The sequence below is a fragment of the Electrophorus electricus genome, chromosome 22 (assembly GCF_041902795.1).
Source record: "Electrophorus electricus isolate QZ-2024a chromosome 22, ASM4190279v1, whole genome shotgun sequence".
Taxonomy (NCBI): domain Eukaryota; kingdom Metazoa; phylum Chordata; class Actinopteri; order Gymnotiformes; family Gymnotidae; genus Electrophorus; species Electrophorus electricus.
In genome coordinates, this window is record NC_137518.1 from 12,203,646 (window position 1) to 12,222,500 (window position 18,855).

An 18,855-nucleotide genomic window follows, 5' to 3' on the forward strand; every position below is an offset into this window, starting at 1 on the left:
CATGTGAGATTAAAGGTGAACAGACACATGTCAGCTGCCCCTACTGCCACTTAATGTCCCTTTGGAGCTGCCTGTGGCTTCACAAAGACAGACATGATCAAACGCTCACAATCACAGCTACTTTTTTTCATCCTCTCAATGGGTTGTGTCTGTGTGTTTATTATCTGCTCTGTTTCTCAGAGTTCTGCATCTATATACACTAGACGAGCCTTTATTATGGGGATCCAGGGTCTTACCAGTGGGAATTACGCTATGACTATATCTCCTTACCTGAAACAGGCTCTCAGCTCCAGGTATTCTCACACATACACACACACACACACACACACACACATACACATATACACATACACACACATGCACACACACACACACACACACACACGCACACACACACACACACAAACACAAACACACAGGCACACACACACACACACACACTCCCTGTTTTTGGAAATTCAGGGTTTTGCGTGTAGACAGGAGTTTCCAACACATGCAGGAATCAGACCTTTCAGGTATTAATCCACTTCACTATCACAGGTCACCACACACATTTGACCTGATTTACCACATTTACTATACTAGAATAGAATATTTATTTATGTAGCTTTATACAGCACAATCAAATAAAATAGTACGCAAGTAATCAGAAAAATTGTTTACAAGTCACATGAAAACACTCATTACTGACATGCTGTCGTTGGGATTCTGTAGCTGTTCTTTATTTAAGACGAAGTGTGTTTCTATAAACTGGAGACCTTGGCCTAAGATGTAGATGAATGTGTGTGTTTATATATATGTATATTGGTTTGTGTGGATGTGTGTAAGTGTGGTGTGTTTATATACCTGTGTGTGTATGTGGGTGTGCAGTGGTTTGTGTGTTTACACTTGCACACAGAATCTCGTAACCTGCTGGTTCTTTAAGGACTTGGCTGTGCTCCAGACAGAACATCACGCATGACTTTCTCCCGTGTTTCTATTTGAGTTGTGTGTGCTATGTCTGCTTGCTCTGATCCCATGGGGACAGTGTGGGGTGAGCGCCAGCCAAACACCCTCTGCTTTCATGCTCAGAGCTGACGCTGTCCGCCCAATAATAACACAACCTACAAATTACATGCTTTCTTGATCCCCCCCTCTCAGTTTCCAGAGCTACTGATGTGCACACAGAGAAAGGGAGCTCTCCTAATGCGAGATCAGACCGCTCATCAAGAGAGATCAATCAGACATCTCCTCAGATGCTAAGCAACCACTTGCCCGACAGCAGTTTCCCTGGAAGGTGGGATTATGGTGATGGGGTGGGATTACCATGGTCAGGTCAACGCAGTCGGAGTGGGATTTTATTCCTTGTTCTGTCTGTTGCAGCAGAGTTAGGTGGAGATTGAAACCCAGGCTGGTGTTTCTAAAGTGCTTCAGTGTTCAGCCCAGGGCCCTGCTGTAGGACTGGGATCTGCACTGTTGGTTTGAATAGAGACCAAGGCCCATTACAGCTCCTCAACATGTGTTGAGTCTCTGGGCCGGCAAGCCTGTGCTGGTTTAACAGTGATAATTATAACGAGGTCATGTGGTTACGGTAATAACAATGATAAAAAGAAGAAGACCGAAGTGAAGCTGTTTGTTAATTGTTGGATCATTTCATTAAACATGGATTATTTCAGCAGTGCACAAACAGAGTGTTTCCAGTTTAAAGTGGAATAAATGATTGTGCAGACTTGGGCACATTGGCAGTATAAAACATCCTCCTAATATGAAAGTTTGTGATAGAGTCTTTTTCCTCCTTTCTGTTTCTTGAAGTCGTCAGGACTCAATCCCAGACAGGAGCACGGAGATGGTAGCGGAGCGCTGCCCCGGCTCCGGTCAGCGGGACCTGCGGCACTCCCACCATCCGCAGACTCCAGCCGAGCACAAGGAGAGTCCTTGTATTCCAGGCCGGGGCATGATTAAAGGAAAATGATGTTGCCATGGCGACATGTCGTCTGTGTGATTTCATCACAGTTAATGAGCCAAGATCAGGTTACGTCCCCTTATGATGACATCATCTGTGTGGCCCTATGCGACATCATCACAGTTAATGAGTTCATCTTAGGTTACGTCCATTCGCGATGATTTAAATCCCAAGATTTGGGTTTTTAGGTCAACAGCGACACTAAATGTTCAGTGAGTAAATAACTAACTTTTATCTAATTTTTAAATGATAATTAATTAACATTAATTGTTTTAATTATTCCTTCAAGCCATTCAAATGGTGAAAGTTTAATAATCTTATTTTATAACACAGTTGATAAACAATATTTGCTGGCCCACATGCCTCAGGTCCGCTTCAGTTCAGTAAGATCAGAGCTTATAAGGAATGCTAGCATAATGGGCGGGACTTTCCACCTTACGAGAGCTAATTTATGGTAATGTATGCTAATGTCTATTGTATGTGTTGAAGGGCTCTCCAGGATGGTAGTGGAGGTTAAAGGCAGGGCGCAAACATGTCCACGAAGTGAACCAGAAAGACAGGGTTGGACAGAGAGAGACAGAGGGGAGAGGAGACACGTAGAGAGAGAGACAGAAAACACACAAAGAGAAGAGAAGGAGGGAGGAGAGAGAGACAGAAAGCTAGAATGAAAGAGATATGGAGGGGGGGAGAGAAAGAACCCCAGGCAAGACAAGGGACAGGACTTCAGGAATGGGTTAATTGTTGCAATACGCAGTGAAAATATTTCCTACACATATAGAATTTCAGACAGGCAGCCGACTTCAAAGGAGAAAGGTTGCCAGGAAACACACAATAATTTAAAACAGAGTTGGAAATGTTCTGCATTACCACCGCGGCTGCCTACGGCAACCACTCACTCACAGTGGTGCTACAACGTGGTGCAGTGTATGCACACGCAAAAACACGCATGCTGTGTGCGACTGCACTGATTCTCTTTAATCATTCTGAACCAGTATGTTAAATATATTACATCAGTGAAAACATGGCGGGGGAAAAAGGAGTTTTGAATCAAGCGCGATTTCCCATGAGCTCTGATGCTTGAAACTTTTGATGTGAGAAAAAGAGTGACAGTTTCCTCATGTCACATCATTGTTTTGAAATCTCTTAGAATCAAATCAGAGTCTGAGTTTGAAGTTTTAATGAATATCATGTGTGTTACACAGTGTCAGATGTGCACACCTGGTGACATCCTGCACATGCCAAACTGCTACCTTCGCCTGCTGACCTCTGTGTGTGTGTGTGTGTGTGTGTGTGTGTGTAGGGCTGATTCTGATTCATGAGTTATTTGGTTTGGTCGATTGTTCCTGGACACCTCCCCTCCCTGACCCTGCACACCACAGTCCAGCCGGGGAAGGCAGTCTGGGAGTGGTTTAAACATCCTGCAATTGGATAATGAATAAAGCCTTCCACACACACACACACACACACTTATATACACATGCACAATGGGATATCCTCAGTACACTATTTGTCCATATTTGTCCAAAATGTGATGTGTTTCTCTAGAAACCCTTGCATGCCCTTATCACTGAGTTTCAGTGTGTAAATGTGTACTGATCTGAAGTCAAACTAATGACTTCTCCAGTAGATGATATGCTTACTGCTGCAGAAAATTAAAGCAGTTCCAGAATCAATTACATATTCTACCCCAAAATAACACAATAGTGTCTAACGCACAACAGAGAAAACCTGTCTAACGCACAACAGAGAATAACCTGTCTACAGCTCTGTTTAGTTTATTGTATGACGCTCGCCTCCATGAAGAGTTCGACAGCATGAATAATTAATTTCCATTTTATGGATGGAGTCTATTAGAGTCGATCCCTGTGTCCAGACGGCACACCCAGTAGGACCATGCGGAGTGGAAATTAATTTACCGCACATTCTGTACCGGGAAGAACGATCCCCACTGTAGCTTTGATCAGGAATCCTGAAAGACAGATGAGGACCCACAAAGCTCAAAGTACGTCCACTTATAATGTAAAGTTCTGAACACTCAGAACTCAATAAGGCTGACAGTGGAGTCAATAATAAACTGAGAGGGAGAGAGAGGGGGGGGGAGAGAGAGAAAAAGAAAGCAAGCAACAGGGAGAGAGAAAGAGGGAGCGAGAAGGAAAGAGGGAGAGAGAGCGAGAGAAAGGGGGGGGAGAGGGAGAGAGAGAGAGTAATTTTCCCATACAGTAAAGCTGAGAAAAACAGAGAGAATGTACATGTGTATCTGTGTATGTGTGTATGTGCATAATCACATATGTATTAAAGAGCCACACCACTATCATGTCTTCTTAATTTTCTTAATGGCTGAACCAACTGGCCAGATCCAAAAATAAAATTGTTTTTCAGAGTTATGTTTTACCACAAACTCTGGCTGAACTACAAAACACATACACAAAGAATTCCCCTCCTCATTCTGGCTGGATTAGCTAACGCTCAGCGCAGCCCTGTAGGATTACTGACTATTGTCACTGTACCAGACGGAGATTACGAGATCAGATTAGTGGCAGGGTAACATTGTTTCGTTTCTGAGAGTCCACTGGAGAAACACAAAGGACTTGGAACAAAGGCCTTCTGCTCCCTTCCGTGCCCACAGGATGGGATTCACATGTGCCACACTCAATTTGGGAAAAAATCCCCAAAATCCTGAAGAAAGGCTGAATGGATAGAGATTCAGCAAAAGGCCTTCAGCCACAGGAATGTGATCATGTGTCTATCAGTGGCTGAACCTGGACAACCTGATCAGAGGGTTAATAACGTACCTGATCAGAGAGTTAACGAGGGTGTACCTGATCAGAGGTTTAACGATGTACCTGATCAGAGGGTTAACGATGTACCTGATCAGAGGGTTAACGAGGGCCGACCTGATCAGAGGGTTAATGAGGGCCTACCTGATCAGAGGGTTAACGATGTACCTGATTAGAGGGTTAACGAGGGCCGACCTGATCAGAGGGTTAATGAGGGCCGACCTGATCAGAGGGTTATGGATGTACCTGATCAGAGGGTTATCGATGTACCTGATCAGAGGGTTAACGAGGGCCGACCTGATCAGAGGGTTAATGAGGGCCGACCTGATCAGAGGGTTAATGATGTACCTGATCAGAGGGTTAATGAGGGCCGACCTGATCAGAGGGTTAACGAGGGCCGACCTGATCAGGGCGTTAATGATGTACCTGATTAGAGGGTTAATGAGGGCCGACCTGATCAGAGGGTTAACGATGTACCTGATCAGAGGGTTAACGAGGGCCCACCTGATCAGAGGGTTAATGATGATGAGATGAAATTAAGATAAAGAAAGAGAAGAAGAAAAAGTTAAAGTTTACTGTGCAGTAAAAATAGGAATAACATGATGATTAATTTAAATCAATGTATTAAACTGATTAATGATGGTTTCTTTACTTCATTTTCCTGTCACACTGATTTAGTACAATACTGTTGTTGTCTTTGTATGTTATCTAAACGACGTTGTGTGCAAAGCTGTAACGAATTATGTTGCACTGTTAGGGCAAGTTAACTGTGTATCCTGTGCAGAAAGTTCCAGAGAAAAGCACCGAACGTCACATGTTCACGCAGGACTTGTCTTATATATTACAGCAACTAATCGCTAATAATGAGAATATTTATAAATGCAAGCTATTTTCAGGAATAATGTACGCCTTGTGCCACCAGATGGCAGTATGCGCAGGTTCACGTTCATGTAAGAAGTCTACATATAAATCATCTTATGATCTTATGTGAAATTCTGTGTTGTTTCTAGTGAGTAGTGAGTGTGGTGTCTTTAACTAGTGAATGTGTAGTGAGTGTTGTGTATCTAGTGAGTGAATAGTGAGTGTTGTGTCTTTAACTAGTGAATGAGTAGTGAGTGTTGTGTGTCTAGTGAGTGAGTAGTGAGTGTGGTGTCTAACTAATGAGTGAGTAGTGAGGGTTGTGTCTCTAGTGAGTGAGTAGTGAGTGTTGTGTCTCTTGTGAGTGTGGTGTCTTTAACTAGTGATCGAGTAGTGAGTGTGGTGTCTTTAACTAGTGAATGAGTAGTGAGTGTTGTGTCTCTAGTGAGTGAGTACTGAGTGTGGTGTCTTTAACTAGTGAATGTGTAGTGAGTGTTGTGTGTCTAGTGAGTGAGTAGTGAGTGTGGTGTCTTTAACTAGTGAGTGAGTAGTGAGTGTTGTGTATCTAGTGAGTGAATAGTGAGTGTTGTGTCTTTAACTAGTGAATGAGTAGTGAGTGTTGTGTCTAACTAGTGAATGAGTAGTGAGTGTTGTGTGTCTAGTGAGTGAGTAGTGAGTGTGGTGTCTAACTAATGAGTGAGTAGTGAGGGTTGTGTCTCTAGTGAGTGAGTAGTGAGTGTCGTGTCTCTAGTGAGTGTGGTGTCTTTAACTAGTGATCGAGTAGTGAGTGTGGTGTCTAACTAGTGAATGAGTAGTGAGTGTTGTGTCTCTAGTGAGTGAGTACTGAGTGTGGTGTCTTTAACTAGTGAATGTGTAGTGAGTGTTGTGTGTCTAGTGAGTGAGTAGTGAGTGTGGTGTCTTTAACTAGTGAGTGAGTAGTGAGTGTTGTGTCTAGTGAGTGAGTAGTGAGTGTGGTGTCTTTAACTAGTGAGTGAGTAGTGAGTGTTGTGTCTCAAACTAACTAGTCCCCTTCTGCAGTGGTTCTGAAGTCATCCTTCGTCAACCATAGTGCTCTAGCAATCACAATGGAAATTAATCATGGGAAAATGAATCACGAGAAAATGCATCACTTCTCTGCAGCGGAACATGCGTGTTTTTCTATGCGAGCTGCCAGATGTAGTTTGAGTTGAACTGCCATCCAGATTTACTAAAATTATTTGCATATATTTACATATACAGATGTACAGCTGCTTATCTAATATAACTATAGCATACTGTAGAAAAAGACACAGACATAATCAAATTGCAGTGAAGTACACAAGGTTTCCATAGAAACAGAACGGTTTGAACAGATGTCCTTCATTAGCTGCGCAAGAAAAATGCTTCAAAACAAATTATATTCATGCTTCATATATAGTTTTGCACATTTTTCAATAATACTGCAGAGAGAGAGGCCCGGTTTAATGTGTAGATTGTTGATTTAACCACAAGAGGGCAGTGTGTACCGTGACTCACTTTATACTACTTAAAGAGCCGATATGCCCCAGTAACGGAGATTAACTGAGAAGTTTAACGTTCCCCCAGTAATCCAGATCACACTGCGGCATCCAGGTTCACTTTGTGAGTCTCCAGTGTCCCTTTGCCTTCACAAAAAAAAACTAAGACTTTACAATTAAGAACTTGCGAGTAAATATTGACACGGGGGAAAGAAATATCGACGAATAATTGTTTTGGCTCACTTCTTACTCCACAGCGCCCCCTGTACGCGAACACGCATCATCAGAACAATTTCAGACAGGATACGTCTATCTTTACACGAACGGGAGCAGTTTCCAATATGAACTAAAGTGGAGATTTTTGATTTAAGGAAAACTTTAAAAAAAAAAATTATTTCTACCTCTGCGCTTGGGATGCTGTTGGAAAAGTAAGCAGTTCCAATTATCTTTGTGTTATTTCCACACTCAGATAATGTGGCTTTTGTATAGACCCGAGGACCATTACAGAGAAAGAGTATATATGTGACAGAGAGAGACAGCGAGACCATTAGCCCCTCAGCTGGGTCTCTGTCCACGCACTCCACTGTGTGGTTTGATGCTGGGTAGAAACATTCTTCTAGGCAATGGTGGCTCTGTGGTTAAGGTACTGGCTTTGTAATCAGAAGGTTCCCAGTTTAAGTCCCACCACTGCAAAGTTTCTGCTGTTGGGCCCCTTAACAAGACCCGTAATCCTCAATTATTCAGAGTTGTTTTCAGTTAGAATTGCCAGTCACTTTGGATAAAAGTGTCAGATAAATGTTGGAAATATAAACTTCAGTAAGATGGGGGTCTATCTGTGACTCAGACACAGGTGAAGTAGCCCTGCCTCTTCTTATACGCACAGTCTGGGTGGAGGAGTTTTTCATGGTCTGTTTTATTTTATGATCATCACACAGCCCGAGGTTCCCAGCGTGGTTTTTTTTTTGGCAGAGTGGCCTGGAGGCATCTGAGGTCAAATATTGTTCAAGGACAAGTAAACAGAAGTAAAAGTACCTGAGTGTACAAGTACGTTTAAAGCAGCAAAAGAGACTGTTTAAAATAAAATAGATAATGTTGCTGTTGTTTATGGTTTTTTTTTTTACTTGTTTGTTTTCAGTTTTATAGTTACAGTGTGAACAGCAGACAGAGAAAAAGGCTAGCGTGGAAATAGCTACGTGGGAGCATAGCTGGCCTATTTAATGAAGACGTATTTTTATACCTTTATTAATATTCGTTTAGACTTTACATGTAGATAAATTGCGTTATCCTTCTTCGCATACTAATAATAATAATAATAATAATAATAATAATAATCACTTTAGCGTTTCCATTGTACCGAATCTGCAGATCAGAAACGTTGCTAGAAAAATAAATGTATCACGTGATGTCACCAGGAAGCAGTTGCACCAAATACGGCGGCGTCCTCTGCGGATTCAAGAGCCGCGCGCCGCGCCGGACCTTCCGAGAGCATGCAGGCTCGAGACTTCGCAGCGTCGCTCGTGGTAACGGAGCCTTCGCGTGTCTGACACTCTTGCTGTGGCTCAGCGAGCGCACGAAGCGGCAATCAGGCTGTAGTCTTTAGTTCCTCTAGTACCGAACCTCATGAACTCATTTATAGTCCGTTCAGGTTGAATCGTGTGTGTGTGTGTGTGTGTGTGTGTGTGTGTGTGTGTGTGTGTGTGTGTGTGTGTGTGTGTGTGTGTGTGTGTGTGTGGTCTTGCCACGCCACCATTTAAACACACTCCTCAGCAAAGCTCTTTATTTTGTGCCCGTCAGGCTGGAGGTTGCGCGGGTATGTGTGTGGACCTCACGCTCTTCCCTCTGGACACTATTAAGACGCGTCTCCAGAGTCCGCAGGGCTTCTACAGAGCTGGGGGCTTTGGAGGGGTCTACGCGGGCGTCCCCTCAGCCGCCGTCGGCTCCTTCCCCAACGGTAAGACCCCCCCACCCCTCCAACAGCACTGCAGCGGAGAGACGCCAACCACGCTGCAGACGCAACACACTCAGGGCTTCCCCGGTCAGGGGAGTCACGCGGGTGGACACCCGTTAGCCGAGTCGCTCGGACATCACGTTCTGGTGGAATAGAAGTAGTGTGTGCTTGATGCATTGATCTGTGACCTCTGAACTTCCAAAGTGCCTGATCTCAAGTCATAAGCAGAAAAGTCAACAATTCAGCTTTTACTTTAGTGTTTAAACCTTTAACCAAGTCTTCCTCTGTGCTTCACCATTTGTATTGTAAATCTCCTTCTCTCTCTCTCTCTCTCTCTCTCTCTCTCTCGCTAGCGGCAGCGTTCTTTGTTACTTACGAAGGCACCAAGTCTCTCCTGGCCGGCTGTCTGTCTGGCCGCATGGCTCCCGTCACGCACATGCTCGCTGCCTCGCTTGGAGAAATCGTACGTCCCTTCTGTTTTTCTCTGTCCTGGTTCCTTCCACGTGTCAGATGGGCAACTTGCCCCCATGGGAATGTGGGCGGTGAGACCGCGGTGTCGGCTTCGGCGGCTCCGGTGGGCCGGTCCCTCCCATCCACTCCCTGTCCAGTGGAACCAACCACACTTTATCAGGTTTGAAAAGAAACCTGGATTGGGCCTAAGACTTTAGCCCTAGGGAGCTGTGGTTACCATGGAGATGCTTGTGGCAGCAAACCTGCGTGAGCTGTTGGTCTTCAAAAATCCTGGTTCTGGGGAAGAGTTTGTGTTTTTTGGAAATTGCCCTGTGTGTTGTAGTATTGTTTATTGCACTGATTGACTGATGATTTACTGATTGTTATAGATCTTATGTTTCACACTTCTAGGCATCAGCAGTGATCCCTGTATTCTACAGTATTCTAGATCATTGCTATATTGGACTCTAACCTACTGTACTGTACTAAGATGTATTCTATGAGTAAATAACAAGGCACTTTTGAAAGTCGCTCTGGATAAGAGCGTCTGCTAAATGCAGCAAATGTGTACCCGTGTGTGCAGGTAGATGATGAAGTATTGGTTGAGATGCTGAGTGATCTGCGTGACCCCCTGCGAGGTCACCGAGTGATCTGCGTGATGGGGGTCACGCAGATCTCTGTGACGGGGTCACTGTGCGAGGTCACTGAGTGATCTGTGTGACCCCCGGCGAGGTCACTGCTGCTGTGATGTCATCTAGCTCAGTGAGGCGAGGGTCTCGTCCTCTGGCCGCACGTTTCCCAGACCTGACGGACATCGCCACCGTACTGCTGGACCATCAGAGACCGTTTCCTCTGAGATGATGTGAATGACGGAACAATCGGCTGGACAGTGAACAGCATCACCGTTCATTCACATGCGTAATGGCTAACGGCACCTTCTGTAGTTCAAACAAGTCTGCATAAGCCAAGCAGAATGTTCTGTGATCCTGTGCGTGTGCACGTGTGCACATATGCGCGCGTGTGTTTATCCCCGCAGCCTATAAAGGCTGCTCCGGTCGATGGTGTCTGTCAGGTCCTAACCAGGCCGTTATACCAGATTCATCTTGGTGCCTATTTGCCCACTGTTTTCCCAAGAGATCTCATCCATCACCCAGAGAGGAGCATCTGCACCTGCCCCGCCCCTAACAGCATAAACACCGGGGGGAATATGCCCTCATCCCCACCGCGCCCGCGCTGGCCACTGTCCAACCTCCTGGCAGTCCGTGCCCTGCTCTGGAGAACGAGGCCGCGCGTGATTTATGGCGCGAGCGTCGCTGGCGCTCTCGGCTGCGAGTCCCTGCTCACCTTCCTCCTGCCATCCGAGCTCCGAGACTCAGACTGCAGGTTGATCCTAATGCGTCCTGACGGACAGCACGCGCGTGGTCTTTGCATAAGTAATAGTGCGCTTCCAGCAGAGGGCACTTCTTGCCAGAACTCTGCTTTTTTTTTTTTTTTTATTTGCAGATGTATTTTTGGAGGCAGTGTGCTACCTGCTGCCCCCTTGGGGGAGTTGAAGATGGTATAAAATTGCTTTCCCCCCCACCCCCCCTCACCCATTCTCGCCACCTGCAGAATGATTTGTGAGATATCGTTCCAGGTGTCTGATGGAATTCCGGGCAGAGGGAAGCGTTTGCCGGGTGCCTGGAATGTTCCAGCTGCGTCTCTTTAAGTCTGGAATAAGATCGGGGAAACGGGGACCTGGGCTTCCGAAACACCGAAACAAACCATACTAAACTCTCTTATAGAGGATTTTCAAAGTACAAACGCCGGCGGTTATTTGAAAACAAAATTCCTGTCTCGTTTCTTGTTAGGGAAGCGTTTCAAGAAACAGCGGGAACGCCAGTTCAGTATCCTGCCATGAGACCCCATCTCAATAGAAACCAAGAAAAACACCTCAATGAATATACCGCCCCTGACCTACATCACCTCCCGTTAAATCTCGACCGTCTAAACATTACTGCAGCCATCGGGAGTGGACACACTGTCGCCGCTTTTGTTAGTATACGCTCCCAGCTTATCGGGCCCCTCTAATGATGACTGCGAAAGTGGCGAGGATTGACCGGCCCCGACGACTCACCAAGGCCCCGGACTGATCTGCCATGAGTTGCAGCCACGCGTCAAATTAACCACGCGCTGAAGTCAGAAGAAGAAAAAGATCTCTCTCTCTCTTTCTCTCCCCGCTCATTTGCAGCACCTCTCCGGGGCCGTCAGCCTCGTGACTGACCAGGGCCCGGGCACGCCGCGCGCGCTACATCTCTTCGTTTGCGCTCGCTCGCCGTTCAGCTTCTCGCCCCCCGCTGCTCCACGTGCACGAGCACGCGATATAATATCTCTGCGGTTCCGCGTCGATCCCTCGCGAGTTGCGATGAAATTGGCTCCGCGCACTCTCGCGCCCCACGATTCAATTAAGGCGAGGATGGCTTGTCATATCCACTTTCGTTCGTGTTTAGCGCCGTCATTTTCCTCCTTCGGGGAATTAGACGAGGAGACGTGACGTACCGTGTTTCACAAACGATGTCGGAGCCAAAAAGGTAAAGTAACGAGCTCGGGGAGAAGGGCTCTCTGTCGCCCTGCTCGTTAACGCGCAGCGCAGTGACCCCTTTCCGCCGCTGGGGGTCAGTGTTGCTGCGCGGGCGGAGAGCGGGTGACGCTCGCAGCCCCGCGCTTCTTACGGGCTTAACGATGATCGTGAGCCGTCGTGCTCGGGTTTATGTTTGTCTGCAGCTCAGAGTTGGAGCTTCTCAGCTTGTCCTCGGAAGGTCACTGCGCCTTAGACTTTGTGTTTATCCAAGATCGTTATCCTGTTCTAATCCAGCTTTAAAACACAATCCGGGCCCTGGATAAACACATCAGTCTCCATCATCAGTTGGAGTCAGAGTAGTAGTATGAAGTTGTGCTAGTGTAAATGTTTGGGTTGTTTTTTTGTTTTGTTTTTTACCGGCTGCTCTGCATTTGGTCTTTTCCGGCAAGCACGAACGAGCGTTACGACGCTCCCATAATGAAACACACGGGAGGCAGAGGCAGGCAGACGTCACTATCCGCTAAAGTCCGCTCGACTTCCAGCGCTCTGGCATTCGGGGACGGCTCCGCGCAGGTGTAGCGGCATGGGCGGGATTTGTGGCCTGCCCGTACGGAAGCGGCTGCGGCCGGGAGCTCTCCGTGGGTCAGGGATAATGGGAGGAGAGGGAGCCCCCCCCCCCACCCCGTGACGGCCAGGCAGAGGGAGGCGTGCAGCGTCGCGCTGCAGACGAGCACCATCTCACCGACCGCCCGGGCTGCTGGAGGATTTCTGCGGTCGCTGGGGGCGACGGGGGGTGTGTGTGCTCAGACGTGAGCAGACAGTTGTATGGGAGAGCTCACATTAAGGAGAGATTGATTGTATGAGGGAGAGAGAGAGAGAGAGGGTGACCTTTGCCTTCTGTAACTCTCATCAGATTAATGGCCGTTATGTCACTCTTAGTCAGTGGCCGTTTAGTTCCCTGCTGTGTCCAGCATGGCGTGATGAATAACCATGTGTGTAAACTGCTGTATCTGTCCAGTAGTTAAACTTCTCACCTGTCCTGTGTGTATCGGAGAGAGAGATTGAAGACAAGGGCTTGATTCTAGTGTGAGATTCAAAATTGACCTCACCATGCGTGGTTTGTGTGTTTGGCCGTGTGTGTCTATGTTGGTGCATATTGTATATGATGTGTGTGTGTGTGTGTGTGTGTGAAAGATATTGATGTGTGTTGTGTCTTTTGTGTGCAGGTGGCCTGTCTGATCCGGGTTCCCACTGAGGTAGTGAAGCAGAGAACACAAGCCTCTCCCGTCCTGCACACACACCATGTTCTCATGGCCACTCTGCGAGAGGAGGTACACACACACACACACACACACACACACACACACACACACACACACACGTCCAGTGTACTGGACATACATTGGCATTTCTGTCATTGTTCATGAGCCTGAGACTACGCAAACACCCCCTGATTGAGTTAGTACATGTGTGAGATGTGATGTACAGTTGTAGCCAGTTGATGAGTCGTATGTGTAGGTAGGTGGCGTCAGCCTCCGCCAGTGGTAGTCCGGGAGGGTGTTGGTGTTAAGGGCGTAGCGGTGAACGTTTCCCCCTGTCCTACAGGGGTTCCGAGGGCTGTACCGGGGCTTTGGCAGCACTGTACTGAGAGAGGTGAGACTCCCCTCCCATACACACTGTTCTGTTTCGCTGCTGTGTGTGTGTGTGTGTGTGTGTGTGTGTGTGTGTGTGTGTGTGTGTGTGTGTGTGTCTGTGTGTGTGTCTGTGTGTGTGTCTGTGTGTGTGTCTGTGTGTGTGTGTGTGTGTGTGTGTGTGTGGGAGAGGGAGAGAAAAACACCTAAGCACGAATATCTGCGATAGCCATTATCTAACAAATGAGGTCAGAGTGCAAAGTGATATTTTCCATTAGCTGATCCCTGATCAACATTACTGCTACTGCAGCCCAGAGGCCAAACAGAATTTCTGCTTTTGACTCGTTTTGCATAAAACTGCAGTCTCCTGCTGTAAAGTGTTCACTGTTATTAATGTCCTTTCTTTTGTAGAACATAGGGTGGCTCCCAGTCTGTGTGTTTATGTAGTGGCTCGTTTCCTGAAGTGCTTTTTCCTCACCCTTAACGAGCCTTATTTCTTCATCACTTCCTCCTTCTCCTCCTCCTGGTACTTGGAATTGATCTGATTAATTCATGGAATTAGCAGCAGGCAGGCGCGAAGCGTGGCAGCCCCATCCGCCACACGGACTCCGTGCAATGTGGATCGCGCCCCCTCCCCCCTGCACGCCTGCACGGCCCGATTTGATTCTCCTTCACGTCACAGGTGTCTAGAAAGAGCAAAAGAAGACAGAAGAGAGCAGAGAACTGCAGGGCTGTATGAAGGTGACATTAGTGTGTGTGTGTGTGTGTGAGACAGAGACACTCCCACACACCGCTGGGTGATCTTGTACTTATTTTCCGCCTCACTTAACACACGATATCCTCACAAATTCCATCTGGACGCGCTGTAGGGAAAATGGACAGGCACGGTGCATGATTTCTCCTGAGTTTTCTGAATAAATGAATACATTTGGACCGTGGGGCAGTGAGCGTGCTCCCGGCATTCCGACGGCTCCAGGATGCGGGATCTTCTTCTGGGTCGGCCTCGGCGTTTCAACACACGAATCGTGGACCACACTCCTGCTAGCAGAGTGTTCCGCTTAGACGTGGCAACGCAGGGACACCGTGTAAGTGTACGTGGACCAGACGGACGTAAGCCGTGGGGAGACGTGGCCTGTCTGCCAGACGGCACCGCAGACGTAGAACCCCCAGCAGAAAACCCGCTGTCTTCCTGTGCTGTTAGACGTCTGTCTTTTCACTTAGAAAACAGATCTCTGTTTAATCATCCAAACCTTTTTGCAAGGATCAAACCTCAGTTTGATTTCTAGATGGTGCTAAAGATTATTGTGGAACAATATTCCAGCGTTTTGTGGACAGAACAATTATAAACAAACAAAAATGTCAATTCTTTGTGCTCTCACCATCGATGCACTGTGGTGGAGGTGCAGTTCTGTCCACTGCCACTAGAGGGCATATGAGGATCAGAACTGAGGTTGGACATGGTTTGGCCTTCCAGATCAATAGTGTATTTAAGAAATAAAGCTTTAATCAATCTGAGGGCTAAATGAAAGGACATGATGAATGACGGAGGAGTTATTACCAACCCGTCCACACAACGGAGGAGGAGGAGGAATTGATTATGTCCATGTTTCAGTCCAGTGGCGATCACCCACCTGATGGATTTGCTGTTAATGACTCCTGAGGGTCTGTGAACTGCCTTCCAGAGAGAGCGAGAGAGAGAGAGGAGCTTAAGAATTAGAAAAACGACAAACCAAAGAAGGGTGAAAACGTCTCAAAGCGTGAGGAACAGAGAAATGGAAACGGAGCACACGGTGAACAGAACTGAGGGAGGTGGAGGCACAGGAAAGGTGGAGAGGTTCTGTCAGAGCTGCCACGGGTGGGTGATGATTAACATGGACTCAACATAACCCCATCTGCTCACACCTGATGGAGCCCCTCCCCTCTGACCCCCACACTGCTCCAGGAGTTCACGGAGGTGATCAACGGGTGCGGGCTGGCAGGGCTAACCCGGGGGGGGGGGGCGGAGCTGGCAGTGGTATCCGCGTGGGGGCGGAGCTGGCAGTGGTATCCGCGTGGGGGCGGAGCTGGCAGTGGTATCCGCGTGGGGGCGGAGCTGGCAGTGGTATCCACGTGGGGGCGGAGCTGGCAGTGGTATCTGAGGAGGGGGCGGAGCTGACAGTGGTAACCTTTTAAGAATGTTGTTATGAAACGCCTCCTCCTCAGGCTGTAGTTCTGGCAAACTGAACCACAACTGCTGCCCAGGTGCCCAGAGCAGAGTACCACCCCCACCCACACACACACACACACACACACACACACACACACACGTGTGCACGCGCACACACATACACGCTCATGCACTCACACACGTGCTGACACACGCTCTCACACACACACACACGCACACGCACACACACACACATGCACACTCGCGCACACAGGTGCACTTTCACACACACCCCCCTCACATGTATTCGAACAAACTCATGAGCACGAACACACACAACCAAGACTTCTGTCCACACGATCATGAGAAGTGTTTAACCGTTCTTTAACGTTTGAAACTCAGTGTCTGTACGTCTATGAGAACTGTCACAACTTTCATCTGGTTGGGATGTTTAAATGGATTTTAGTTGAAGTTTGGGATCTTTGGATCAATAGTCTCTCTCTTTCTCTCTCTCCCCTCCCTGGTTTGCTCATCTGCTAGTTGCTGGACACACCACACTGCAGCAAACCTGTGTGTGTGTGTCTGCGCGCGCGCGCACCAGGACTCTGGTTGGTGAGTGAGTCTGTGTGTGTCTGTGTGTGTGTGTGTGTGTGTGTGTGTGTGTGTGTGTGTGTGTGTGTGTGTGTGTGTGTGTGTGTGTGTGTGTGTGTGTGTGTGTGTGCGCACCAAGACTCTGGTTGGGGTGTGTGTGTATGAACAAAATGTGTAAACTCTGTGTTCTGCTCCACCAGCTCAGACTCAAAGCTGCTGTATTCTGCTCTGACTTCGTTTCCACGACTCCCTCACCACGGCCTCCCTGTCTGACCTCTGACCGTAGCACTGATCTATCTGGCAAATCGCTAAATTCATGTTGTAATACCCAGAACTGGACTTTTTGATGCATTTTGATGTGAAGAATTTGCATCTGTGTTTTTTAGTAAGGGAGTTTCTGGAGGATTAATTTCGCTCTAAAGAGATCGATCGTGGTACGGACGGTTCTCCTTTAGAGGTCTGGACCCAGACGCTCATACGTTCTGCTGAAGGGCAGGTGCCAGAGGACCTTTGTTACTCGCCTCAGCCTGACACGCCTCAGTGTCTACAGTGAAAAGTGCTTTAAGATAAAGTGAGAGTTTAGTAAACGTCTTTTTAAAGTCATGCAGTAAGTCATTTGGTGTGAAAGGAGACGACTGTTAGATTTCAAAAGCTGTATAACATTAACAAGACATTCCTAGAAATCCTCACTCTCTACAGAGAGACTTGTATCCTTTCAACACACTTACACCCAGGGTCCTTTTGAACCACACGTACTGTAGTTTGGGCTGAAGTTAACGTAAAGCTAGCTCATGTCATCATTGGCTCCATCATTGATGTTTGTGAAGGATAAATGTGTGTGCGCATGCGACAGCAGACCCCAGCTAGGTTCTGGACTCTCGTTCACGGTCACTCCACCCGTCACACTGTGGTGACGGGTGGGCTTGATGATCTTAACAGCCTCATCTATCAGGTCTGCCTCTAACTCCACCCCTCACCAAAGACCAAGGACTGATAACTCAAATACCCTAACCCCCATAACAAGCATGGTTGTCCAGTTCCACACACACAACCTCCATCTGTGCTGTGTGTGTGTGTGTGTGTGTGTGTGTGCGAGAGCATGTTTTTTGTGAAAAAAACCCCCATTTTTTTTCTTTTTTATGGGTTGAAGAGAATGCTTTCTTGTTTGTGTCTATGATTCGTGAAGTGTGTGTGTGTGTGTGTGTGTGTGAAGTATGTCCAGAGAAGAAAACTGAGGTAGGTGTTTTGTTAATATTTCTGTAAATGATGGTTAAAGAAGAACGCTGGAGCCGTTTTAAAGGGTTCTTTGATGTGGATCACAGATCCGATTTATGCCAAAGTTGAAAGTGGTCAGGATGGTGCTTTACTGTGCTTGCATGAGAAGTGTGTGTGTGTGTGTGTTTGTGTCTATGTGTGTGTGTGTGCATGTGTGTGTGTGTGTGTGCGCCTGTGTTTGTGTGTGTATGTATGTGAACATTTGTTCTTGTTCTGCCTCATCTCTCAGAGGGACCAGCTTTGGCAGATCTGCTGGAGTGTGTTCTGTAGACCAGCAGAGTTCTGAGCTCATTCTGCAAACACTCATACATACGTTTTTCACATGTGCACCCCCCCCCCCCGTACTCATGCGCAGGCACACACACACACATCTATACCCACACACACGCGCACACGCACACACACACACACACCAGATATTCCATCGACGTATTCATTTGAGCCTTTCTGATCTTATTCCTTCTTCATAGATTGATTTATCGAGCTGATTAATCTATCTGATGTATTGAATCTAATCTATTTGTCTAATGTATCTGATATTAATCACTCTTTCATTGGCTGCTCTCTTGCACCAGACACTTACACTTGTTCAATTATTGGTTACTTCCAGCAGTGGTGACTTCCTGTAGTACTGATCTGCATTACTGTCTGAGCCAGTGTAGAAGTTACAAAACTGGTCCCAGATCAGGCACAGGATTAAATCTACATCCGTCTGGGTTAGGAGGGAGCAGCTCTGATGAACGCGACATGGCTTGGCTCACTGGCGTTTGGTTTCTGCTTTGTTTGGCGTATGTTGCCTTGGCGATCGGCCCACTGCATGTGGCCTGTGAGTGAAGACAAGATCTCATTCTGACTGGCTCCTCCCACCTTGGAGCGACGCGGAGCAATGTTTTTCCTTGCAGCAAAGGGGATAGGGATATCAGGGGTTGGGATATCGGTTACTTGATTAATCAGTCGGTTAATTGATGGAGAATAGGTGGCTAGGGGCCTAGGTGGTTTGTGGTTAGGGTATAGGAGATGTGAGTAGGACTCAGGGGTTAGGGGTTAGGGGTACATCCACGAGGCACACAAAAGAGTGGGCCTCCGTGAGCCCAAGGAGACCCGGAGAATCAACATCCCTCTTGCAGCCTCCCTGGGGTTCCTTCACTTACCCCAATTTTCTGCACGATTGGGGCAATTTG

General features: G+C 47.3%; 1 protein-coding gene across 8 annotated transcripts in view; it reads left to right on the plus strand.

Annotated features, from left to right (window-relative positions):
- The first annotated feature begins 7,363 nt into the window (after positions 1-7,363).
- The window catches only part of slc25a26 (solute carrier family 25 member 26), a 32,185-nt gene continuing 20,693 nt past the window's right edge, over positions 7,364-18,855 (plus strand). For 2 of the 8 annotated variants that reach the window (XM_035520623.2, XM_081704986.1), the window contains exons 1-5: positions 8,474-8,593; positions 8,868-9,024; positions 9,375-9,484; positions 13,258-13,362; positions 13,637-13,684. In XM_035520623.2, coding sequence (XP_035376516.1) covers positions 8,561-8,593; positions 8,868-9,024; positions 9,375-9,484; positions 13,258-13,362; positions 13,637-13,684 — 453 coding nt within the window. In that variant the 5' untranslated portion in view covers positions 8,474-8,560. Of the gene's footprint in view, positions 7,502-8,472; positions 8,594-8,867; positions 9,025-9,374; positions 9,485-13,257; positions 13,363-13,636; positions 13,685-18,855 lie in introns of those variants that run through there. The other 6 variants (XM_035520625.2, XM_081704987.1, XM_035520626.2 and 3 more) reach the window with 5 other exon arrangements.